The sequence below is a fragment of the Leucoraja erinacea genome, chromosome 16, assembly GCF_028641065.1.
Source record: "Leucoraja erinacea ecotype New England chromosome 16, Leri_hhj_1, whole genome shotgun sequence".
Lineage (NCBI taxonomy): Eukaryota > Metazoa > Chordata > Chondrichthyes > Rajiformes > Rajidae > Leucoraja > Leucoraja erinaceus.
Window position 1 is genome coordinate 43,518,694 of NC_073392.1, and position 26,230 is coordinate 43,544,923.

Genomic DNA, 26,230 nt, shown 5'->3' on the forward strand with positions numbered 1-26,230 from the left:
TGCTGAATTAAAATTATTTATTGTAGCTTTTTTTAGGCATACAATGTCCAAGTTGTAGTTCCTATGTATTATATAAATTTTACGATTTAGACGGTTACGACATTATAGACCAGAGAAGGAGAGTGGAAGTTTGTTGGAAAGGTGATAAATTAAGTGATAGTTTCTAATGGGTATAATAACAGATAAATGGGATTCCATTTTTAAACTGTATGATATGTTTCTTTTGCTCTATTTATTTAAAATTATATGTACAAAACTGTTTCCTTAGATTCTCTTATTTTTTTAAATAAATAGAATCATGTAAGGAAAGTTCACGTTTACAAGTGGTGTGTAGCTATATCATTGTAAAATGGTCACACACGGAACCATATGTTAAGTTGCATGTGATCTTGACTTAAATGCAGTTCAATAGATTATTGAATTTGAGGAATTAAGTCACATGTTAATATCTGTAACTTGAATCAATTATAAGTAAACAATTAAAAACTTGCAATTGCATTATTTTTGCAGCAAATGAATTATGAATTTTCCAATGTCATGAAATAAAACTTGGGTATTAAATTATTTTGAGAAAAAGCAGTATGTTGCTAAATATAAGAATGTTGGTATGATGTGAGTATAATATTAAAGAGTTCACAGATACAATGCTAAAACCATGAATTTACTCTGGTATTCTCACATAACCATCTCCCATAACCAAGTAGTTTCTGATTAAGGGTTAATATTTTTGGGGATTAATGTACTCTCCCAAAATATGGCCTCCCAAAATATGGCCTCCCAATAGGCAGTCTTGGCAAACAAATGTAACCATTGGGGTATTCTGCCAAATTGATAGGATTTTCTTCAAGCCGTATCTCAGTCAGTTGTCTTCGAATATAACTGGCATCCATGGGTTTACAAAACGTATTATCCGTAATAGAAGATATATTGTTGTGCTGAAAAATAAAAACAAACGGTTACAAGAAATGTAAAATTTCTGATTTAAATTAATTTAAAGCTTTTGTGGTCCTTGAAAAATATTGATATGAAATATTGTTTGATGATTAGTCATTTACTTTGAATTTTCTATTTGTATTGTAAATGGTCATATTTTCTTGTAGATTTTGACTACGTACTTGAATATGTTTTTGTATAAATCAGAATCTCTTGAATTTTAACAACTATAGACACCTTACAGCAATGTGGGTTACTCATTGCACATCTGTTATTATTTGGAACAGATACAGGCTGTGAAAAATGTGGTCAACAGATTTCTATTTTGTTGTGCAACAGTGGTGGTCTATTAATTGATTAAAGAGTCACTGTTCTTTGGGTAAGATGCCTATCCAAACACAGCATTTCCACATTCAGGTTTGAGCTTTGCAACTATAGTTCTGTTCTAATTAGTGGATAATTTCAATTTTAGATAGAAATGCTGACTGCTTATATAGTTTCACAAAAGCCCTGTAATTTCCATTCATGGCAGTGAAGAATGTATTTTGTTTGTCGCTGATTCTAAGAGGCCTTTACAAATCTTGTGACTGTGTGGACACTCTATGGTGCTCATGAAAATAAAAATAAAAATCCTGTGAATAAACTTATTTATAATTGTGCAATCCATAAGATTAGCTCTGTCGTGTAGACCTACAAATAGTACAATGGTTATTTACTAGAGTGATCATTCTTTATATTGTTATACTGATAAATGTTGCCTTTTTTTGCTGGAATCAAACCACTCTGTTCAAAAGATTCGTCTGAAATGAAAAATTGTTTTTGGAAGCCAACTGGGATCTTGATCGGTTGGCTAGGTGGGTTGATGGAATTTAATATAGAGAAATGTGAGGTGTTGCTTTTGGAAAGTCTAGCATGTGGTCATGTTGCAGTTATGTAAAACATTGGGGAAACCACATTTGGAGTATTGTGTTCAATTCTCTGCACCATGTTACAGGAAAGATGTTGCCAAGTTGGAAAGGGTACAGAGAAGATTTACAAGGATGTTGCCAGGACTTGAGGGTCTGAACTACAGGGAGTGTTTGAGCAGGCTGCGACTCTATTCCTTGGAGCGCAGGAGGATGTGGGGGTTCTTATAGAAATGTGTAAAATTATGAGAGAAATAGAGTGGGTGGACGCATAGTCTCGTGCCCAGAGTAAGGAAATCGAGAACCAGAGGACATGGGTTTAAGGTGAAGGGGGAAAGATTCAATAGGAATCTTAGGGGTAACTTTTTCACAGAGGTGGGTGTACGGAACGTGCTGCCAGAGGAGGTAGTTGAATCAGGGATTATTGCAACGTTTAAGAAACAATTAAACAGGTACATGGTTTGGACACATTTGGAGAGAATATGGGCCAAATGCAGGCATGTGGGACTAGTGTAGGTGGGACATATTGGTTGTTGTGGGCAAGTTGGGCCGAGGGGCCTGTTTCCATGCTGAACGACTATGACTCTTAATTATTTTGGGGGAATGTATACAAGCTTGTTGGAATATTAATATTCTCCTGTTTGTATTTCTTTCTGTCCTTTATATTTACATAATGTAAAGAAATATTCTTGGTCACGACTTCAATTTTAACATTATGTTATACAAATGACCTGTAAGTGAAGTATATGAAGGCTCTGAGGCAAATTAGCAGGTACTTTGTCCAGTCGATTATATCCCAGATAAAGATTCCGCAGATTTGACAAGTTCTGCAAAAAGAAAGAAAGTCAGTGTTGTCAGATTTATTTCTATAAGATTGAAAATTGTGAAATGAATTATTTATGTAAATAAATAATAATAGTCTTAAACTGTACAGATTGGTTCCTGAAATACCAGTACTGATGTGTGAAGAATGATTGAGAAATTATGCATATGCACAAGAATTTAGAAGAATAAGATGGGCCCTATTTGAAACACTTCAGATCCTGATGCGACAGGACAGATTAGATGCAAGAAAGATAATCCTGAATAGAGATTACATTATAAAAGGGCAAGGTTGGCCGTTTTGGATTGAGATGAAGAAAAATTTCTTCACCGAAGAGTGACGAATATGTGGAATTATGTACAAGAGGAATTGTGCACCCAAAATTATGCTTTTCAAACCCAATCATTAAATAAATACGAGGAAGAGTTTAAAAATAATATTAGTGCTAAATAGATCAAGGAATATGGGACGAAAGTAAGAACAGGGTACTTTATTTGGATGTCACGTTATGATGGTATTGAATGGTGTAGCTAGCGCAAAGAGCTAAGTGGCATGTTCTTGATCTAAATTACTATTTTTCATTTTCCAAATGATATTTAAAATTCCATTTCTATTGATTTTATAGATTTAAATTAAATGCGAGTTCATTTATAGACATAAACTTAGACAATAGACAATAGGTGCAGGAGTACGCTATTCAGCCCTTTGAGCCAGCACCACCATTCACTGTGATCATGGCTGATCATCCACAATCAGTACCCCGTTCCTGCCTTCTACCCATATCCCTTCACTCCGCTATCTTTAAGAGCTCTATCTAACTATCTCTCGAAAGCATACAGAGAATCGGCCCCACTGCCTTCTGAGACAGAGAATTCCACAGATTCACAACTATCTAGGTGAAAAAGTTTTTCCTCATTTCCGTTCTAAATGGCTGACCCCTTATTCTTAAACTGTGGCCCCTGGTTCTGGTCTCCACCCACGTCAGGAACATGTTTCCTGCCTCGAGCGTGTCCAAAACTTAATAATCTTATATGTTTCAATAAGATACCCTCTCATCCTTCTAAATTCCTGTGTGTATAAGCCCAGTCGCTCCATTCTTTCAACATATGAAAGTCCTGCCATCCCGGGAATTAACCTCGTGAACCTATGCTGTACTCCCTCAATAGCAAGACTGTCCTTCCTCAAATTTGGAGACCAAAATTGCACAGAATACTCAAGGTGTGGTCTCACTAAGGCCCAGTAAAACTGTAGAAGGACCTCTTTGCTCCTATACTCAACTCCTCTTGTTATGAAGGCCAACATGACATTAGCTTTCTTCATTGCCTGCTGTACCTGCATGCTTACTTTCAGTGACTGATGAACAAGGATACCCAGATCATGTTATACTTCCATTTTCCTAACATTACACCATTCAGATACTAATCTGCATTCCTGTTCTTGCATCCAATGTGGATAACCTCACATTTGTCCACATTAAACTGTATCTGCCATGCATCTGCCCACTCACCCAACCTGTCCAAGTCACCCTGCATCCTCAGAGCATCCTCCTCACAGTTCACACTGCCACCCAGCTTTGTTTTATCTGTAAATTTGCTAATGTTACTCTTAAAGCCTTCATCTAAATCATTAATGTACATTGTAAATAGTTGCGGTCCCAACACCAAGCCTTGCAGTACCCCACTAGTCACTGCCTGCCATTCTGAAAGGGACCTGTTAATCCATACTCTTTGTTTCCTGTCTGCAAACCAATTTTCTATCCATGTCAGTACCTTACCCCCCAATGCCATATGCTCTAATTTTTCTCAAAAATCTCCTATATGGGACCTTATCAAGGGCTTTCTGAAAGACCAGGTACACTACATCAACTGGCTCTCCCTTGTCTAGTTTCCTAGTTACATCCTCAAAAAATTCCAGAAGATTAGTCAAGCATGATTTCCCCTTCATAAATCCATGCTGTCTCAGACCGATCCTGTTACTGCTATCCAAATGTGCCGCTATTTCATAGAAACATTGAAAATAGGTGAAGGAGGCCATTCGGCCTTTCGAGCCAGCACCGCCATTCATTGTGTTATCCACTTTGGCGGCAAAACCAAGGGGGCAAATTATTATCTCAATGGGGTTAGGTTAGGTAAGGGGGAGGTGCAGTGAGACCTGGGTGGCCTTGTACACCGGTCACTGAAAGTTGGCTTACAGGTACAGCAGGCAGTGAAGATAGTTAATGGAATGTTGGCCTTCATAACAAGAAGATTTCAGTATAGGAGTAACAAGATTCTTCGGCAGTTGTATAGGGCTCTGGTGAGACCACATCTGCAGTATGTACAGTTTTGGTCTCCTAATTTGAGGAAGGACATCCTTGTGATTGAGGCAGTGCAGCGTAGGTTCACGAGATTGATCCCTGGGATGGGGGGACTGTCATATGAGGAAAGATTGAAAAGACTAGGCTTGTATTCACTGGAGTTTAGAAGGATGAGGGGATATCTTATAGAAACATATAAAGTTATAAAAGGACTGGACAAGCTAGAAGCAGGAAAAATGTTCCCAATGTGTGGCGAGTCCAGAACCAGGGGCCACAGTCTTAGAATAAAGGGGAGGTCATGTAAGACTGAGGTGAGAAAAAAGGTTTTCACCCAGAGAGTTGTGAATTTATGGAATTCGCTGCCACAGAGGGCAGTGGAGGCCAAGTCACTGGATGGATTTAAGAGAGAGTTAGATAGAGCTCTAGGGGCTAGTGGAGTCAAGGGATATGGGGAGAAGGCAGGCACGGGTTATTGATAGGGGACGATCAGCCATGATCACAATGAATGGTGGTGCTAGTTCGAAGGGCTGAATGGCCTCCTCCTGCACCTATTTTTTTATCTTTCTATGTTTCTAGTGTCTCTCTCCCTTGACTCTACAGTCTGAAGAAGGGTCTCGACCCAGAACATCACATATTTCTTCACTCCAGAGATGCTGCCTGTCCCGCTGAGTTAATCCAGCACTTTGTGTCTATCTTTCAAATGACAATTGGACATGAAAATATGGACTTGGACTGACTTTTTGTCCATGCTTATCGGCTGGATAAAAGCAAAAAAGTTCAAAAACATGGAAACCCAAAGGGGGTTGGGAGATTGCAACCTTCACGTGGTCCGCCCTGTTTCGACGAATGCAATCAACCCGGCATGCACAATCAAATAAGATCAAATAGAACAAGTTGTCCTACAACTTTAGGCTGTGCACACCATACGCAAGAAGAAGAAGAAGAAGCAGAAACCCAAAGGGAATTAAAAATGATATTCAAAAGTATATCCTTAAAAGATTACCTTAAAAGCATTGCGTTTTATTCCATTGCTTTTGATGCGGTTGTATTGTGCGCTCAGTGTTTCAAGTTTTGGTGGTAAAGCAGGCAAACGGATCAGGTTGTTTTCAGAAAGTGTCAAATGCTCCAGTTCTGGAAGTTGTGAGAAGGCCTTATCTTCTATTTCAGTAATTTGGTTGCCACTTAGGTCGATCCTTTTCAAAGTTGCTTTATTTAGTATAAAGAAAATAAATATGATTTGTGTGTCAGTTTTACTATTTATATGGTTTGAATAGTTTCCCCAAAATTAAGATCCTTGCACCCACAATACAATTTTTCTAGTTCTGTTTTGCAAATGATTAACTATCACCCATCTGGCATGCAACCCCCCCCCCCCACCGCTCTCACACACATACACACATGCAACCTGCCTTTGTGCACCACTGTACACACGTGTGTGCGTGCATGCGTACAAATATGTGCACACGCACACACACTCAATAATATCACACACTGATCTCTGAATAATAATTGTTTGGTCTCATACTTAGTTATTAGGTCGTTTTTCAATATCTGTATTTGCAAATCTATATTTCTTCATCACGTTATTTGCAAGCAGCTTATTTTGGTAAATTGACACTTCAAATCTTTTCACTTTGTTATTCCAGCCATGCAGTTCCAACCATGTATTCTATTACAGTTGTTATTTAATCCATACATGCATGTTAAAATCTCCCACAGCGATATATACGTTGCCGGTACAATATACAGTGCTCTCCATAATGTTTGGACGAGACCCATCATTTATTTATTTGCCTCTGTACTCCACAATTTGAAATTTGTAATGAAAAAAATCACATGTGGTTCAAGTGCCTACTGTCAGCTTTTATTAAAGGGTATTTTGATACATTTTTGTTTCACCATGTATAAATTACAGCTGTGTTTATACATAGTGTCCCCATTTCAGGGCACCATAATGTTTGGTATATTCTCTCTATAATAAAGAAAAATCCCCAAACACCTGGCTGACAGATCAGAAACACTCTTCGGGAGTCAGGTGTGGATTTGTCAATGACCACTGTCTGTAGAAGACATCATGAACAAATACAGAGGCTACACTGCAAGATGCAAACCATTGGTTAGCCGCATAAATAGGATGGCCGGGTTACAGTTTGCCACAAAGTACTTAAAAGAGCAACCACAGTTCTGGAAAAAGGTCTTGTGGACAAATGAGACGCAGATTAACTTATATCCGAGTGATGGCAAGAGCAATGTATGGAGGAGAAAAGGAACTGCCCAAGATCCAAAGCATACCACCTCATCTGTGAAACCCAGTGGTGGGGGTGTTATGGCCTGGGCATGTATGGCTGCTGAAGGTACCGGCTCACTTATCTTCTTTGGTGATACAACTGCTGATGGTAGTAGCATAATGAATTCTGAAGTGTATGGACACATCCTCTCTGCTCAAGTTCAAAACAAATGTCCGGCAGTTCATTCTACAGCAAGACAATGATCCCAAACATATTGCTTAAGCAACAAAGGAGTTTTTCAAAGCTAAAAAATGGTCAATTCCTGAGTGGCCAAGTCAATCACCCGATCTGAACCCAATTGAGCATGCCTTTTATATGCTGAAGAGAAAACTGAAGGGACTAGCCTCCAAAACAAGCATAAGCTGGCTGCAATACAGGCCTGGCAGAGCATCACCAGAAAAGGCACCCAGCAACTGGTGATGTCAATGAATTGCAGACTTCAAGCAGTCATTGCATGCAAAAGATATGCAACAAAGTACTAAACATGACTACTTTCATTTACATGACATTGCTGTGTCCCAAACATTATGGCCCTGAAATGGGGGGACTATGTATAAACACTGCTGTAATTTCTACATGGTGAAACCAAAATGTGTAAAATGTTAATCTGACAATGTGCACTTTAGCAACATGTGATTTTTTTCCATTACAAATCTCAAATTGTGGAGTACAGAGGCAAATAAATGATCGGTCTTTGTCGCAAACATTATGGAGGGCACCATAGGCCAGAAATTTATTTCAGGAATTTTTATTTACATTTGCCATGTATTCACGTATGTTTTTGATTGTAGATTTGTATTTTGTCAAAAAGATGTTTTTAAATTGAATGCCTACTTATAAGCCATAGAAAAAAAAACTTTGGACTCCAATATATTCAGCAATATTTAGGACATGCATTTGAAATTTGTTGTTTTTGAAGAAGTTTGAGGAATATTTTGTCCTCTACCCGTTGTCATCTTCGAGGTTATCTCGGCTAAATTGGCATCCACTAGTAACCAAACTACTGGTGACAATGGACAATTAGAATTGGGAACCTTTGCAATTTCCTGTCTTTGGCTTATTAATCGCATGCTATGCATAGTGCATTTAGTGTCCTTTAAACTATATTCCATTGACAAGTCACTTATTTTTCTCATCCACTTTTCCAATCGGTGTGAAAAGTTACAACACAGTTCTCACAGAAATTTTCTGTGATCATCAGACAAGTACTGAACAATCTTAACCAATGCAAAATGCTGGAGTAACTCAGCAAGTCAGGCAGCATCTATGGAGAAAATGGATAGGTAACGTTGAATGAAGGTGTTGCGGAGGGATCAGTCTCAACAGAAGGCAGAAAGGTGTGGAGATTTGTGGGAGGATCACATTGAAGGTGATGGAAGTGTCGCAGGATGAGGTGTTGGTTGCGGAGGTTGGTGAGACGAAAGCTCACTCGCAACTCCTTGGTTCAGCCATCCCTTTCCACCAAACCACCCCCTCCCTAGGTATTTTGCCCTGCAACCACATGAGATATAACACCTCCTTCCTTGATTCCATCCAGGGACCCCAACAATCCTTCCAGGTGACACAGAGGTTCACATGCACCTCCTCTAAACTCATCTATTCATCCGGTGCTCCCGATGTGGCCTCCTGTATGTAGGCAAAATCAAGCGTAGACTCGGTGACCATTTCATTGGATGCTAGGTCTGCCAAGGCCTACTGGATCTTCCAGTGGCTAACCACTTTAATTCCCCTTCATATCCCCGTACTGATCTTTCTGTCCTGGGCCTCCTCCGTTGCCAGGGTGAGGCCACACACAAATTGGAGGAGTACACCTCATATTTCACTTGGGTAGCTTACAATCCAGAAGCATGAATGTAGAATTCTCCAATTTTATCTAACTTCCACAAATACCCTCCTCCCTCCCTTCTCTTATCTCCCCTCCCCCTCCTTCCACCACTAAAGGTCCATTAACCAGCTCCACAGTTCGCAACATTCTTGAGCTCACACCGTCTGTTGCCAACAATTGGCCAATCGGGGAACCTCCTTGCCAGAGGTCATCTTTTGCCGGCCCAAATTTGTCCTAGTTTTTTTGCTCGCTTCGCGTCCCCTTCCCCCGCTATAGTCAGTCTTATGAAGGGGTCCCGACGCAAAATGTCACCAATCCATTTTTTCCACAGATGTTGCCGACCCGCTGAGTTAGTTCTATCTTTGGTATAAACCAGTATCTGCAGTTCCTTAATATTAAATCTAAACCCAATATTTCTTCAAGTGTAATGTTTCAACCACACCTATGCGGATTTTGGAGCTGGAGCATGAATAAAAAAGAAAAACCTGTTGTGTATTCCATATCTTATTTTCTGAAAGACCATACCAAATCATTAAAACTAATGGGAAAAACATTTTAACGGATTTGTCTTGGGTTTTGCATTGTTCCAAGATTTTAAAATCATAACCTTCCCACAAATTCCTCAGGAAAGTAAAATTAGTTACTGTTGACTTTCTGGTTACTATGTGTGCTTCTGGAGCATCCAGGTGCATCTATTCCTGAAATCCAAAGAACCTTTTATGTCCAGTGACATTCCTCAATAGTTTTGGTGTGAAATAATACTTGATATATTCTGAATTACCATGATTTATATCAAAAATGGTAAGCATTAAGAAAAATATTTTAATGCAAATCTGTTTTCCATTTGCATTATCTATGTCAAGTGCTGTGCAATTATCTCCAATGGTTCTGTTATTTTCATTATGTTTTTCGTAGATATATCAAAATATACTCACGGAAATCAGCGAAATTTTTTACAGTGATTTTTTTGATAGCGTTGAATCGTGCATAGATATATGATGTTTCCTTTGGCAAAATTGGGATTTCTTCTATTTCAGTCTCATCACAATATACAGAACCAGTTAGGCAAACACACAGAAGGCAAGTTGGCAAGTCTGAAATACAGTTTGTTAAAGTATGTCTTCAATGGCTGTAAAGCAATATCATTCTTATTAATGGTAGACAAAAAATGCTGGAGAAACTCAGCGGGTGAGGCAGTATCTATGGAGAGAAGGAATAGGCGACGTTTCGGGTCGAGATCCTTCTTCAGACTGATGTCGGGGGGGAGGCGGGAAAAAGAAATGAAGAGGTGGAGACAATAGGCTTGTGGGAGAGCTGGGAAGGGGGAGGGGAAGGAGGGAGAAAGCAAGGGCTATCTAAAATTAGAGAAGTCAATGTTCATACCTGGGGTGTAAACTACCTAAGCGAAATATGAGGTGCTGTTGCTCAAATTTGCGCTGGGCCTCATTCTGCCAATGAAGGAGGCACAGGACAGAAAGGTCAGATTGGGAATAGGAGGGGGAGTTGAAGTGCTGAGCAGCCGGTAGATCAGGTTGGTTAGTACGAACTGAGCGGAGGTGTTGGGCGAAGCGATCGCCGAGCCTGCGTTGGGATCGCCGATTGAGCGAAGTTGACTCCTGGAACAGCAGATGCAGTAAATGAGGTTGGAGGAGGTTCAGGTGAACGTCTGTCTCACCTAGAAAATCTGATTGGAGGGGCGTGGTGGAGCGACAAGTGTAGCATTTCCTGTGGTTGCAAGGGAAAGTACCCGGGGAGAGGGCGGTTTTGGTGGGAAAGGACAAATTGACCAGGGAGGTACGGAGGGAACGGCCTCTGCGGAAAGCAGAGAGAGAATAAGATGCGGGATATAGAGACCCTGGTGAGAGCCTCGTCTATAATAGAAGAGGGGAACCTTCATTCCCTAAAGAATAACGACATATCCAATGCCCTAGTATGGAAGGGCTGGTGCCTCGTTCTTATTAAGTTCTCTGACACCTTTTCGGTGAAATCTGTGCCTGCTTCCATATTTTTCAAGGATTTGTCTGCTATTTGTTACTTTAACCTGATCCACAAGCTATTTGGCAGAAGTTTGGAGAATTAAACAATGGAAAAATAGTTGGTCAAGAAATCAACCCATTTGTACTTTTAAATAAGAGTGTCAGTATTAAAAAAAAATATATGCACTAATTCACTAAAAGGAAATCTTGTTTTTCAAAATATTTTGTTGATGAATTTATATATTTGGCTTCAGTTTAAGCTGAGTTATAATTCTTTATGATATCTGTGATATTTTGAGTAATCAAATTTAGCATCTAACTGTGAAATGCAGTGGCATAGAATTTCCTAGTTTTACATTGTTAGCAACATTGATTACAAATTAGCAAAACAAACTTATTGGCCAGTGTAGCTCTGCACCTAATCAGTTAAACTGAAGCAATAGCCATATTATGCCCAAGTGGTTTACTTGGATAGTGATCATTAAGAGAGCATTGGTATTTGCCCAGTTATTGTCATTTAAAATTGAATATGGCGCAGCTTGCATTCATTTCACCTCTAAGGTCGAACAACATGGGTTTAATTATTTATCAGGAAATCTAATTATGTATGAAACACAAAAGCACACAGTTTGGATATTTATTGAGCCACCTATAGGAATTTGTTTTGTTTTTAAGAACAAGATCCATTTGCAAAAGTAATTTTGACTTCACCAACAATTATAAATGTGTGTTTTGCATTAGTTCATGTAAAATTAAATAATATAATTAATATTGTTTGCCAGATACATTCATTCAATATTCTAAAGCCAACTCATTTTACTGGGTCATCATTTATTTAATGGGATGTGAGGAAATGTACCTTAAGTTCATTATTTGCCATTCCAATTAACATGAAGTTTTAAAAGCTCATCTCTTTTCTAAAATTAGCTTGTCGAGAAAGCAGTAATATGCTAACATTTAAATGCAAAAGATATTCAAAAAATTAGAAGAGTAAGTTGGTCCTCACCAGCAGGCGAATTATCTGCGTCTGGCGCCATTGTTGGAGACCTGATAACACGTGAAACTTGCACTTCATGATTTGTGTCTGTATCATCACGCCTTGAGATGAACACTTCTTTTAGCTTCTAACAATAAGAAATTAGTTTATAATCAAATTAAGGGTTTTGTTTTTTTCCATACAGCATCACCAGCAAGAACAAATTGAGTATAAATTCCACCCAAAACAATGAAAAGTTTACAACAATGGAGCACCTTAGCTGAGGATATAGATATGAATTTCCATGATCATATGTATAAGTCCTTGACCTACTAAATTGCATTGTCAGGCACTCATCTAGGTAGTTATTTGGGTAGTAGTTAATGTAATATAATTTCTCAATAAGCGATAAAATGATTTTGAATAAACCTTGGCTGTTTGTGTTATATTATTGCTTTCACAATTTATACAAAATGGCTTGGATTATGCTTTGAGACATTCCTGAATTATGTAGTTCCATATCTGTGTGTTCCCTTAATCACTCTTTTTCACGTAGGCAACAAAGATTACCACATGTTACAATTAATATTGGTTAATTTATATTATCCTTTGGGATGAGTAACATAGCAGTGAAGATAAGTTGCCACAATTTTGAAGGATAGTTTGAGTACATTGCTATGGGATGTGCAGAGATTGAAGAGGGTTTCTTTCAATATTTTCAGTATTTACTTTAATGTCATTTTCAAGTACTTACATACACAGAGGAAACGAAAAATTGTTTCTCAATCAGTTCCTGTCAGTGCAGTTAATAAACACAGAATAAATACATACAACTGTGTAAATTGTGTTGTGTCTTGGGTCTTTTTTTCTTGTGTGTATGACTGCAGAAACAACATTTCATTTGAGCCTCTATGAGGTTCAAGTGACAAATAAATTGTATTGTATGTATTGTGTTGTGTGTAACTTTAAAATTAACTTATCTAAAATAGACTTTAAAATTGAACTAAAAACAGACATTCAGATCGGAAAGTGGCTTTGCTTTGACAGGTGTCTAGCTGTCAAAGTATGGGCGAGGTTAGGTGTGTTGGTGTATGATGTATGGGGAGGGACACAGTCCGTTAACCAGTTTTATTGCCTGTGGGAAGAAGCTGTGTAGCATCCTGCTGGTTCTGCAGCTGATGCTCCTGTACCTCTTCTCAGATGGCAGAATGGAGAAGATGTGGTGTGATGGGTGATAGTGGTCCTTAATAATGGAGATGGCTCTGCGGATGCAGCACTTCTGATAGATCTCCAACAGGAAAGGGAGTGGAGTACCAATGATCCTACTGGCTGTCTTCACTATCCTGTTGTTGTTTTTGTTCATAAGCCTTATGCCCCTGTCCCACTTAGTAAATCTGAACGGAAACCTCTGGAGACTTTGCGCCCCACCCAAGGTTTCCGTGCGGTTCCCGGAGGTTTTTGTCAGTCTCCCTAATGGTCGAAAGTGGTTAACGCTTCTTCTATGTTCCGGCGATTATTTCAAAAAATTCAAAACCGTCCGCGACTAAAAATAGGTTTAAAAATCAGTAATTATTTAGTCAAAGCCGGTTGCGATGCTCGTTGAAGGTGGTTGCCGGAGGTTGCAGGTGGTTGCCGGACTGCTGTGGTGTTGGTCATTGAGGTCAGGCCATCCGCCAGATGAAGTCCCAAGAACTTCACACTGCTGACCCTCCCCACAGCAGCACCATCAATATGCAGTGGTGTGTGATGGTGTTTTCCAGCCCTCCTGAAATTGATCACCATCTCCTTTGTCTTTTCCACGTTGAGGATGAGATTGTGAGATCTGCACCACTCTGTAAGCAGCTCCACCTCCATCCTGTATGCAGACTCGTTGTTGTCACTGATGAGACCCACCACAGTTGTGTCATCAGCAAACTTATTGATATAATTATTGCTGAGTCTGGTAGTACAGTCATGCGTAAGCAGACTGAACAGCAGGGGGCTTAGGACACAGCCTTGGGGTGAGCCGGTGCTCACGCTGACTGACTTGATGTCCGGCTGCCCACCCTGACTGTCTGCTGCCGCTGCATCAGAAAATTAAGGACCCAGTTGCAGGTGCCAGTGTCCACCTTCAACAACTTCATCTTCTCCACCAGCTGCTGTGGGATGATTGTATTAAAAGCTGAGCTGAAGTCTATAAAGAGGATCATCCTGGCATAGGTGTTCTTCCGGTCGAGATGTGATAGTGCGAGCATGAGTGTTGTAGAGACTGCATCCTCTGTGGGCTGGTTGGTTCTGTAAGCGAACTGCAGTGGGTCCAGGTTGGCAGGGAGACAGTTTTTGATGTGCTGCATGACCAGCCGCTCAAAACACTTCATTAATATGGGTGTGAGAGCCACTGGACGAAAGTCATTGAGACAGGCTGGGTTCGGCTTCTTCGGGACGGGAACGATGATGGCACTTTTGAGGCAATTGGACACCACTGCCTGTCAGAGTGAGATGTTAAAAATGTCTGCAAAAACATCTTTCAGTTGCTCTGCACAGTCCATTAAAACACATCCAAGAATGTTATCCAACCCTGCAGCTGTGTCCCAATAATCTTCTGCACTCTGTGGACGACTCGCTGAAGAGCTCTCCTCTCCGCCTCCGTGCAGCTGAGATACCACACAGAGATGTCATATGTTAGTATGCTCTCTGTGGTGCAGCGGTAGAAGGTTGTCAGCAGCTGTTGGGGCAGACCAGTCTTTTTCAATGTTCTCAGGAAGAACAGTCGTTGCTGTGCCTTCTTGACTAGCGCAGCAGTGTTAGTGGACCATGTGAGGTCCTCTGAAATGTGTGTGCCCAGAAACGTAAAGCTGGACACTCTCTCCACACTTTCCCCGCAGATGGAGATTGGGGCATATTCCCCATTATGTGTCCTCCTGAAGTCGATAATCAGCTCCTTGGTCTTGGAGGTGTTTAGGGACAAGTTGTTATGTGAGCACCAGTCCGCCAGGTTCTGCACCTCCGCTCTGTAGTTTGTTTCATCACCGTTGGTGATCAGCCTGATCACCGTTGTGTCGTCTGCAAACTTGACGATGGTGTTGGTGTCGAATGCAGGAACACAGTCGTGTGTGAAGAGGGAGTAGAGCATGGGGCTCAGTACACAGCCCTGTGGTGTGCCGGTGCTCAGGGTGATAGTGGAGGACAGATGCAGGCCCAGTCTCACTGCCTGCGGTCGCTCTGTCAGAAAATTCAGGATCCAGTTGCATATTGACGAGCTGAGGCCTGGCCGGTGGAGTTTGGTGGTGAGCTTGGTGGGGATGACCGTATTGAATGCAGAGCTATAGTCTATGAAGAGCATCCTCATGTACGTGCCCTGTCTTTCCAGGTGAGTCAGGACAGTGTGAAAAGCCAGAGAGATGGCACCCTCTGTGGATCTATTTGCCCTGTATGCAAATTGATTAGGGTCCAATGAGGCAGGGATGCTGGGTTTGATGTGTGAGAGGACCAGGCTTTCAAAGCACTTCATGGGTATTGGAGTTAGGGCAACCGGGCCGTAGTCTTTCAGGTTGGTGACTTGACTTTTTCAGCACGGCACTATGGTAGCTGTCTTCAGGCACTTGGGGACCGTTGCCAGAGATAGAGACAGGTTAAAGATCCTCGTGAATACCTCCGCCAGCTGTACAGCACAGTCCTTTAGTACCCTTCCTTGGACTCCATCCGGGTCTGCAGCCTTGTGTGGATTGATCCTACGCAGAGCGCACTGTACCTCCTGAGTGCTCAGTGTTAAGGCCTGTCCCTCCACCATGGCCGGGGTTATTCCATTTCTGGTGGTGTTGCCAGTTTCGAAGCGGGCAAAGAAGGTATTCAGCTCGCACAGCGGGTGCGAACTTTGTTTCAAGGTTTTTTTAACAAGTTTCTCCCGCTGAGTTTCTCCAGCTTTTTTGTGTAACCTTCGATTCTCCAGCATCTGCAGTTTCCTCTTAAACAAGGTGTTTAGCTCGTTGGCCAGTGTGATATTACTGTGGGGGCAGGCGGGGCTGCTCTTGTAGTCAGTGATGTCCCTGACACCCTGCCACATGCTTCTGGTGTCCGCGGTATTGAAGTGGTCTTCCACCCTTTGCCTGTGGATGTCTTTGGCCTTTTTTGTACCTTTGTTCAGGTTTGACCTGGCAGCACTGTATGGTGAAGTGTCACTGGATTTAAAGGCATTGTTGCGTGCCCTTAGCAGATTCTGAACCTCCTTGTTCATCCACGGTTTCCGCCATAATAGCATTGTCATAATTGCTATCATTCAAAGTTCAGTATTGAATCTGGAATCAGTATCTGGAAGTTTTGAATAAGTAGAGCTTCTTTTGGATTGAGTTTGCTTGCAGTTTTTCTCAGAAATCCGCGATTACAACCTACATGACAAACTCAATTATCCAGAGCTTAAAGGGCCTGTCCCACTTTTCGAGTTTACCCAAGAGCTCTCCCGAGTTTTAAAAAAACTCAAACTCGTGGTATGTACGTAGCGGGTACGTCGAGACGTCTCTTAGCGGCTTGTAACACTAACGGCAGGTACTCGTCAGGTAAGCTCGTGAAGTTGAAAAATATCCACAGGGGCCCGGAGTACCTACGAGCGGCTATTACTGTAATTCTCCGAGTTCGAATCGGGGGAAACTCGGGAGAATTCTTGGATTACCTCGTACAGTGGAACAGGCCCTTAAGTCTGGCGAATCCTTTGACCGCTGGAATGCTTTTATTTTCAAGCCAATGAAGCTTATTCATGGACTTGAAACTCATCTTCAGAAGATCTGAGAGATGCATATACCTAATGCATTGCTTGAGGTTTGTAGAGTAAATGGGTGTTTAACATAACTCAGTGAGGTCGCTGAAGAGAAATTAATTGATCTGATGGGGATGCTAAGAATGACAGGGCATGATTTTAATATTAGAGGTATTCCATTTGGTAACCATAAAAGGGTGGAATATAACTGGAAATCTCTTTCTCTCAAAACTGTAGATAAAGATGATGTGAAGCTTTCAAAAATGTTTTTTTTGTATTTTAGGGGTATTAAAGATCAGATCAGCCTTGATCTAATTCAGTAGCAGAACAGGCGGGGGGGACTGAATAATTTTATTGGCTTTGGATAAATAAGCAGGTAGCAAGTAGATGGAACGCTATCTTTTCTGATAAACTGATAATTGTCAGGTGATTAATCGCCAGCTTTACTCTTTACACACTTTACACACATCAACTTTACTCTTGCCAACTTGTATACTGATGGTATCATTTGTTACAGTTCTCTTGATTCCTGCATTGCTTTGCTAACTCTAAGAAGCAATTTATTCCAATAATGCATTAATCGTACAGCATTCTTGACAATTAGTTAATCACTCCAAATATTGTCAGACTTTACTGTCAGCTAGGCTCTCCACAAAACAATCACCACTTTTACTTAAACCCACTTACTTTTTATTGCCCACCTCCATAGAAACATAGAAAATAGGTGCAGGAGTAGGCCATTTGGCCCTTCGAGCCTGCACCGCCATTCAATATGATCATGGCTGATCATCCAACTCAGTATCCTGTACCTGCCTTTTCTCCATAGTATCCTGTCCAACCCCTTAAGAATTTTGTAAGTTTCTATAAGATCCCCCCTCAATCTTCTAAATTCTAGCAAGTACACGCCGAGTCTATCCAGTCTTTCTTCATGAAATCATGCCAATCACTGTTGATATCTTTAAGTTGTGTTATTTATATTTCAATTGCTGCACCTGCCTTCCTCCCTTTGTCAACTTCAAGTCATCCAAGATGCCATTACTTATTTCATGCACTTCTGCAACACTGGCTGAGTTCGATTCCTGAACATTTCTTTAAAATATTGTACTGAGCATCAATCCCTATTCAATTCTTCAAGGTTCTGCCATCTACTTCAACACCACTGCCTGCCTCCACTCCCTGTCGTTGTCCATTTAATGTAGAGTTTATAGTCAGGGCCTCTATCACTTCAGAGTTTAATTTGTACCCCCTTGCAGTCTGAGATGTCCTCCCATGATCCTATCATTTTACCACTCCTTATGTTCAAAATGCTACCAAAAACTCTCATCTTTGGCCATTTATTTGTTCTATTTAGTAAATACTAGACTAAATGGTACCCGTTGGGTCCAAGTCGCACGGGAGGCCTGGTCCTCCAACACAACCCATTCCCCAATGCAATATTCCACCACTCACCCATAGCCCCTAACTGCGAAGGCGCGGCCCATTTCCCCATATCTCCAAGCACTCCCTTCCCCTCCTCTTCATGTGTGGAAGGGGAGGAGGGGAGTGGGGGAGGGAAGTGGGGTGTGTGACGGGGGGGGGGGGGATGGGAGGGGAGGAGGGGTGTGTGGACGGGGTGTAGGAGGGGAGAGAGCGGTGTGTGGCGGGTGGGGGAGAGGGTGTGTTTGTGGGCGGGAGCAGTATGGGAGGGGAGGGGAGTTGGGTGTGTGTGTGGGTTTGGGGTGGGGGGTGTGTGTGTGTGGGCGGGGGGGTGTGTGCGGGGGGGGGGGGTGGGTGTGTGCGGGGGGGGGGGTGTGTGTGCGGGGGGGGGTGTGTGTGCGGGTGGGGGGGGCGGGGGGGGTGTGTGCGGGCGGGGTGGGTGTGTGGGGGGCGGGTGGGGGTGTGCGGGAGGGTGGGGGGGGTGTGTGCGGGCGGTGGGGTGTGTGGGCGGGGGGGGGGGTGTGTGCGGCGGGGGGGTGTGGTGGGGGGCGGGGGGTGTGTGCGGGGGGTGGGGTGTGGGGGTGGGGGGGCGGGTGGGGGTGCGGGTGGGGGGGGGGGTGTGTGCGGGGGGGGGTGTGGGGGGCGGTGGGGGTGTGATGGGGGGGGGGGGTGTGTGCGGGCGGGGGGGTGTGTGCGGGCGGGGGGGGGTGTGTGGGGGTGGGGGGGTGTGGGGGGGGGGGGGTGTGTGTGGGGGGTGGGGGGGGTGTGCGGGGGTGGGGGGGTGTGTGCGGGGGGGGGGGGCGTGCGGGCGGGGGGGGTGTGTGGGGGGTGGGGGGGGTGTGTGGGGGGGCGGGGGGTGTGGGGGCGGTGGGGGTGCGTGCGGGCGGTGGGGGTGTGTGCGGGCGGGGGGTGTGTGTGCGGGCGGTGGGGTGTGTGTGGGGGGGGGGGGGTGTGTGGGGGGGGGGGGTGTGGGGGGGGGTGGTGTGCGGGCGGGTGGGGGTGTGGGGGTGTGCGGGGTGGGGGTGGGGCGGGGGTGTGTGGGAGGGGGGTGGGGGTGTGTGAGGGCGGGGGGTGTGTGCGGGCGGTGGGGGTGTGGGGGGCGGTGGGTGTGTGAGTGGGGGGGGGGTGTGTGCGGGCGGTGGGGGGTGTGCGGGCGGTGTGGGTGTGTGCGGGGGGGGGGGTGTGTGGGGGCGGGGGGTGTGTGCGGGCGGGGGGGTGTGGGGGGGGGGGGGGGTGTGCGGGGGGGGGGGGGGGGTGTGTGGGGGGGGGGGTGTGTGCGGGCGGTGGGGGTGGGGGCGGGGGTGTGTGTGTGCGGGGGGGGGGGGTGTGTGCGGGCGGTGGGGGTGTGTGGGCGGGGGGGGGGGTGTGTGCGGGGGGTGGGGGGGGGGGGTGTGGGGGGCGGGGGGGGGGGGGTGGGGGGGGGGTGGGGTTAGGGGTGGGGGGGGGGGGGGGGGGGGGGTGGGGGGGGGGGTGTGTGGGGGGGGGGGGTGTGTGGGGTTGGGGGTGTGTGCGGGGGGTGGGTGGGTGCGGCGGGCGGTGTGTGGGGGTGCGTGCGGGGCGGTGGGGGTGCGTGCGGGCGGGGGGGGTGCGTGCGGGCGGGGGGGTGTGTGCGGGCGGGGGGGGGGTGTGTGGGGGGGGGGGGGTGTGTGCGGGGGGGGGGGTGTGTGCGGGCGGGGGGGGGGGGTGGGTCGTTGGGGGTTGTGTGCGGGGGGGGGTTGTGCGTGGGGGGGGGGGTGTGTGCGGGGGGGGGGGTGTGCGGGTGGGGGGGGGGGTGGGTGGGGGGGGGGGTGGGCGGGGGGGGGTGTGTGCGGGCGGGGGGGTGTGTGCGGGCGGGGGGGGGATGCGTGCGGGCGGTGGGGGTCTGTGCGGGCGGGGGTTGCGTGCGGGCGGCGGGGGGGTGCGGGCGGGGGGTGCGTGCAGGGGGGGGGTGTGTGCGGGCGGGGGGGTGTGCGGGTGCGGGGGGGGGTGCGTGCGGGCGGGGGGGGTATGTGCGGGGGGGGGGGGGGGTGTGGGGGGGGGGGGGGGGTGTGGGGGGGGGGGGGGGGGTGTGTGCGTGCCGTGGGGGGCGTGCGCGGTCGGGTGGGTGTGCGCGAGGGGGGGGGGTGTGCGCGGACGGGGGTGTGCGGACGGGGGTGTGTGTGTGGGAGGGGGGGGTTTGTGTGGGGGGGGGTTGTGGGTGAGCGGAGGGGTTGTGGGTGGGTGTGGGGGTTGGTGTGTGCAGCGGGATGGGCGAGGGGGTGGGTGTGTGTGGGCAAGGGAGTGAGTGTGTGTGGGCGGGGGGGGTGTTTGTGTGAGGGCGGGGGTTCTGTGTGTGGGCGGAGGGTGGGTGTGTGTGGGGGGGGGGTGGGTGAGTGTGGGTGTGTGTGGGCAAGGGGGGGTTGTGGGGGGAGAGGGGTGTGTTGGCGGGGGGAAGTGAGCTTGGAGAAAAGACGGGGGAAGAGCCATGGGGGGGGAAAGGGGGGGCAACATGGGGGAGGGGGGACGATCCAGCGAGGGGGACCAGAGGGGTAGTTGCTGGAATTTGCGGTGCGATCACGACTCACAGCGGGCTGGTCGTTCTCCTCCGCCGGGATCAGACTCTCCGCTTTCCATTTGTTGACATTGGGACATCACCGACTCTGCGCTGGGCTGGGTCGGGTCGGGTCGGGTCTCCGACGCTGGGCTGCTTGGGGCAGGGCTGCTTCGGGTCCCTCCGAAAGTCCGTTTGGAAACTTGCGCCAGCCATCCTCAGCTCCAGTAAAAACGCGATGGCGCAGGAAGGGGCGGACCATCCCGGGGAGTGACAGGGGAAGGGACTAATCCGCGCGGCGCTGACTGGCAGGAGAAGAGATCGATCTGCACACGCGTGTATTTTCAGATTTTTAAACGACGCTGACTTTTATGACATTCAATCGATCGGAACGAAACTTGGTGCACTCGCAGCACAGGAGAATGGGGAGTGAACAGGCTAAAAATCATAGCACTATTGAGAACCGGTTTTGCGCAAATTGAAAGACCGCCAACCGGAAGATAACAAGATCAGAGTTTTAGTTATGTATAGGTTTCCAGTTGCCATTTTGTTTCGTGCTCATATTTTTTATTTGTCATTCATAATGCTTTGGGTGCTTGTCAGAATGATATGGAAGCTCGCATATAGATTTCAGTCATCTTTTTACTGATCATAAGCCACTGACTTTGTAGCAGCTTGCCATAAAGACTAAACTGATTTAATGTGTGCGTTTGGCCTTTCTGTTATGATTTATAATCAAACACTAGCAATAAGGTCCAAGAACAATAATATCATCAAGTAGGACACGCAGCCAATCAAACTGAAGAATTCACAAACAGGAACTCTATGACTCTATAACTCATTTTCAAAAGGATTTCTAGAAAGTAAAATGAAGTTAGTGATATATGCATGGGACTAAGATATAAACTGAAATATAGTTTTAAAAATGTACTTTATGTATATAAAAATGTATTTTAAAAATCTGTTGAAATACCTGCACCACCTTGCTAAAATTCAGTTTCCCAGACCAGAGGAAATGTTCAATGATAATCATGATTTAGTGCACAATTAAAAATTAACATTATTAATGATCACATGAAAAATGGTATGTACAAAATTGAAGTTCATGCCATGCCAAATCACTAATAGTGGTTTAATTGGACGTATAAAGACTGCAGTTAACTTATGCAATCAGTTTTTACACAGAAAATTATTAGAACATGAAAATTCCTACCGCATGGAAACGCTTAAATAAACAGCATAGGTGTATTTATGGGGAAGCTCAGTAACTGGCATGAAGGACAATGGATTAGGAAACATGCGGACTGGTTAGCTGAAGTTGGAAGTGGCCCAAAGGAGCACAAGCACAAGTGTTAATCAGTTCATTAAATTATATATAGGGCTTTGTAATTAATTTGAAAAAAAGAACAAGACACCCGCAAACTGTTTTTTATTTTTTCACGGTGCTAACCTATGCTAACAAAAATTGACAACTGCAGGAGTTACATTTACATTCATCCGTTTGTGGGAAGCCTCAGACCAATAGTGTGAAGGTCATGAAAATGGTTGGAGGAATAAAAGCAAGGGCTCTAATGGGGCAGAATTAAAAGTTATTTGTATCATGTAAAAGAAATTAAAGATTTTGTAACAGAAATAACTAAATTAAACCCTGAGGTAGTGTACGGTTGATAAAGGACACAATTAAACTGACTGATTGCTGGCAGTTCTGATAGGTTAGCCTCAAATTTCCATGCTCACTCCCATCAAACGCAAGTGTCCAAGTCAAGCTGGAGGCAGGTGCCATATAAACTTTGCCATGGACTCACCACTGTGATTGTGGCAGCCAAGCACTGGCATGCTTACGACAAGGAACAAATGTGCCTCGCAATCTGACTCTTATGAAAGGTGAGGATTTAAAAAATATATATTTGTCGGTTCTTTAAAGTGATTTTTTTTTTGTATCTTTTAAATGTTTTTCATTACATTTTTTTTTTGGTTCTATCAAAGATTTAAAGTCTTTGACAGTGGCAAGCTGTTGAAGGCTATATAGCTATTTGGGGAGGTGGGGTCTCAGCCTCATCACCCAAAGACCTGGTGTCTTCCTTGTCTTTTCTGGCTCATGAGGATTCTCACAGATGCTGAGCATCAGCTCATTTGGCCCCAGCATCCAGAAAAGATAGGTTTGAAGTCCAGGCAGTGGGCCAGGTTCAACACAATCTGCCCCATTATTACAAATTTCCATAGTTGTGTTTTCTAGTGTCTGAAAGTTAATGGGTCCCTTGAGTGGATTTTTTAAATGACTAAAAATGCAAAATTCTTCAATTAAAAGTGAGAAATATCACAGAATTGTCAAAAAATATTAAAGTTCAATGTTATTCTGTGACTGAAGCATTGAAATTAACAATTGATTATTAATGTTGTTGGCCTTTTAATTTGGGTGTAAAATTAGAGGAAATGAAATGAGAAATGTATTACATGAGTTTCCATCAAAGCCAAGTGGCCATAAATTCACCACGTACTTACTTGGGCTTTATTGTATGGAACGTCATTGATCTTGATAGAGATCATTGATGTGCTATCTGTTCTGTAGTTTGTCTGTAATAAGTACTTTCTGGAGCTTGATTATTTAATCTTTCACTCAGCACATAATATTTATGCCATATGTAGCACTTCACCTGCAGACTGGCTGCATTTGGTCAGACTGGATTCTGTTATTTGCACAGAAGACTTGATTAAAAAAATACTAAAATTATTTCCTAAATGTCAGATTTCCTTTCTAACCATATTTCCAATCCATTTTAAAGAATCATATTTAAACATTTACATTAGGTTAATTTAGTTTAGAGATACAGCATGGAAACAGGCCCTTTTTCCATTCCACTGTCGCATCCACTCCTTCTGCGCTTGTGGCAATATGTAGAGGCCAATTACACTAACGTCTAGGGATATGGGAAGAAGCCGGTGTATCCAGAGGAAATCCATGCAGTCGCGGGGAGAATGTGCAAACTCCACACAGACAGCAACCGAGGGCAGGAACGAACCTGGGTCTCTGGCACAGTGAAACAGCACCACTAGAGGTTCCGCCACTGTGCTGCCTTAATATTCATAATATTTATAACCTATATGAACTTGCATTGTGACATTTTACCCTGTGCTCATTTGTAATGAATCAGTTAAGAGTTTGGATTGGGTTTAAGCCATAGCGATTCAAATTTAAGAAGCAGCAAAACAAAAATAATTTTACTCGCACACTGATTTAGTCCAGAAGATCATCGCATAATTTTTCATTCTTTTGAGCAAAGACTGTGGTATGTTTCCAACAGTTTATACATGTTAGAAATAACTTCTGTACATATTGAGTACAACATACTTGACAATTACTGAACAATGCGTTAAATATTGGAATGAGTAAATATGAATTTAATCCTCTGTCCGTTAGGACCTGATAGTAATTATCTCTGTTTGGAGTAACTACTTTAAGATTGTTCACATCAAAATGTGTTTGTCAAATGAAGTGGTAAATATATAATGGTGTACTGTTATAACTCTCAAATGTTTCCCTTGTGTAACTTATTCAAACTCGCTCTTGCTTAATTTCAACTACTTATTTCATAACATTAAACATTTTTAAACCACTAGTATTTAATAATTTTGCCCCAAAAACATATGTTGCAACACTTGAGCACAAACTATCGATTAAATACAGAATAATTATTCCAGTCTGTTTGTTTAACTGCAATATAATAACATTAATTAATGACACTTCTATAGATATTATTTCTGATCCATATATTATTAACATTGCAAATGTAAGCATTAGTTTCATGATAAGATAGAATCAAATTATATAAATCCTGTAGCTGCCTAAATATTAAAGTATTACCTGTGCTTGCTTAAATTCTTGTGGCTCATCTCCATATTCAGAAAGAAATTCTGGACCAAGAGAATCCACTTCCATACCATACACATAATAATCATCTTCCTTATTAGCTGGTGCTGTGAATGCTAATTGTACAAAAATAATCACAAAAAGTATAGGATACACAGTATTCATTTTGGATCAAAGACCAAGAAAAATAGGTTCTGAGAAAAAATGAAAAGCTGAAATACTGGACAGAACAGTCCCTCGCTGTCGAGACGTAGAATCTGTCAAATCAGTATTTAAAGCTTTCACCAGCTGGTGCCAGAAGTTTTAGAAGAATGAGACTGCGTGATGTTTCTTAACCCCTCGAACTCCACTCTTCGTTACAGCTAGAATAGCAGTCATGGTTCATGCAGCCAGTCAATAAATTCCTAACAGAGCAATAAAAAGCTCATTACACTGGTAGCTAAACATTTTTGTGAACATTTTAGTCGCACTAGGGATCTTGTGTTTTAAATTAGTGCATATGAATTAAATATATTTTGTTCAATTTTATAACCAAGGATGATTTTAACCTTTGAACAGCCATCTGGCAAAGAATGCTGGGTGCCCATGATTATAAGACCCAAACTGTATTCAAATTTGCAAAGTGAAACGCACCCATTTCAAGGCAGGACAGGCCATGTCCAGTTTACAATATTTATGCAAGATTAGGGGAGCAGTCTTGCCATCCGATTTTCCATCTCTCTACCCACCCCTCTGTCAAAATTCACATGAAGATATTTTTATTAATTTATCTGGCCATTTCCTATGCTGTAAAAGGCATGCTCACTTGGGTTCAGATCGGGTGATTGACTTGACCACTCAAGAATTTACCATTTTTTAGCTTTAAAAACTCGTTTGTTGCTTTGGCATTATGTTTGGGATCATTGTCTTGATGTAGAATGAACCACCAGCCAATGAATTTTGAGGCATTTATTTGAATTTGAGCAGATAGGATATGTATATACACTTCAGAATTCATTATGCTACTACCACCAGCAGTTGTATCATCAATGTAGATAAGTAAGCCAGTACCATGTTTCACAGATGAGGGGTATGCTTTGGATCTTGGGCAGTTCCCTATGGTCCTCTATACTTTGCTCTTGCCATCACTCTGATACAAGTTAATCTTCATCTCATTTGTCCACAAGACCTTTTTCCAGAACTGTGGTTGCTCTTTTAAGTACTTCTTGGCAAATTGTAACCTGGCCATCCTATTTTTGTGGCTAACCAGTGGTTTGCATCTTGCAGTGTAGCCTCTGTATTTCTGTTCATGAAGTTTTCTGCGGACAGTGGTCATTGACAAGTCCACACCTGACTCCTGAAGACTGTTTCTGATCTGTCGGACAGGTGTTTGGGGATTTTTCTTTATTATAGAGAGAATCCTTCTGTCATCAGCTGTGGAGGTCTTCCTTGGCCTGCCAGTCCCTTTGTGATTAGTACGCTCACCAGTGCTTTCTTTCTTTTTAATGATGTTCCAAATTCACGTGTTTAATCAATAATGTTTTAATATTAATGTTTAATGTTTTATGTGTCATAGCTAACTGTCACTGTGTGTCATGTTGTCACTTGCGGGCAGAACACCTGCGCAAATTCCTTGTATGTGAATACTTGGCCAATAAACTTATTCATTCATACATTCATCCATTCATGCATTCATTCATTCAAACA

General features: G+C 43.7%; 2 protein-coding genes across 3 annotated transcripts in view; one reads left to right on the forward strand and one right to left on the reverse strand.

Moving 5' to 3' along the window:
* ogna (osteoglycin, paralog a) lies at window positions 1-24,818 on the reverse strand. Of its 2 annotated transcripts, none has more exons than XM_055648277.1 (6): window positions 24,539-24,818; window positions 12,053-12,167; window positions 10,006-10,164; window positions 5,961-6,163; window positions 2,570-2,665; window positions 1-935 (listed from the first exon to the last, which is right to left on the reverse strand). In XM_055648277.1, the coding sequence occupies exons 1-6, from the start codon at window positions 24,707-24,709 to the stop codon at window positions 735-737; spliced, it is 945 nt and encodes a 314-aa protein (XP_055504252.1). In that variant the 5' UTR covers window positions 24,710-24,818; the 3' UTR covers window positions 1-734. The 2 variants fall into 2 exon arrangements, with proteins under 2 accessions (XP_055504252.1, XP_055504251.1); XM_055648276.1 differs by having other exon boundaries at window positions 12,053-12,170; window positions 24,539-24,816.
* The window catches only part of cenpp (centromere protein P), a 287,161-nt gene that overhangs the window by 53,274 nt on the left and 207,657 nt on the right, over window positions 1-26,230 (forward strand). The gene's annotated exons all lie outside the window — the stretch shown is intronic.

Coding starts and splice junctions, on each gene's coding strand:
- ogna (XM_055648276.1), bottom strand. CDS start 24,709: ATGAATACTGTGTATCCTATACTTTTTGTGATTATTTTTGTACAATTA. Junction 10,165..12,052: donor CGCAGATAATTCGCCTGCTG/GTGAGGACCAAC, acceptor ACTGTATTTCAG/ACTTGCCAACTTGCCTTCTG. Junction 2,666..5,960: donor TAAAACGCAATGCTTTTAAG/GTAATCTTTTAA, acceptor TTCTTTTTGCAG/AACTTGTCAAATCTGCGGAA.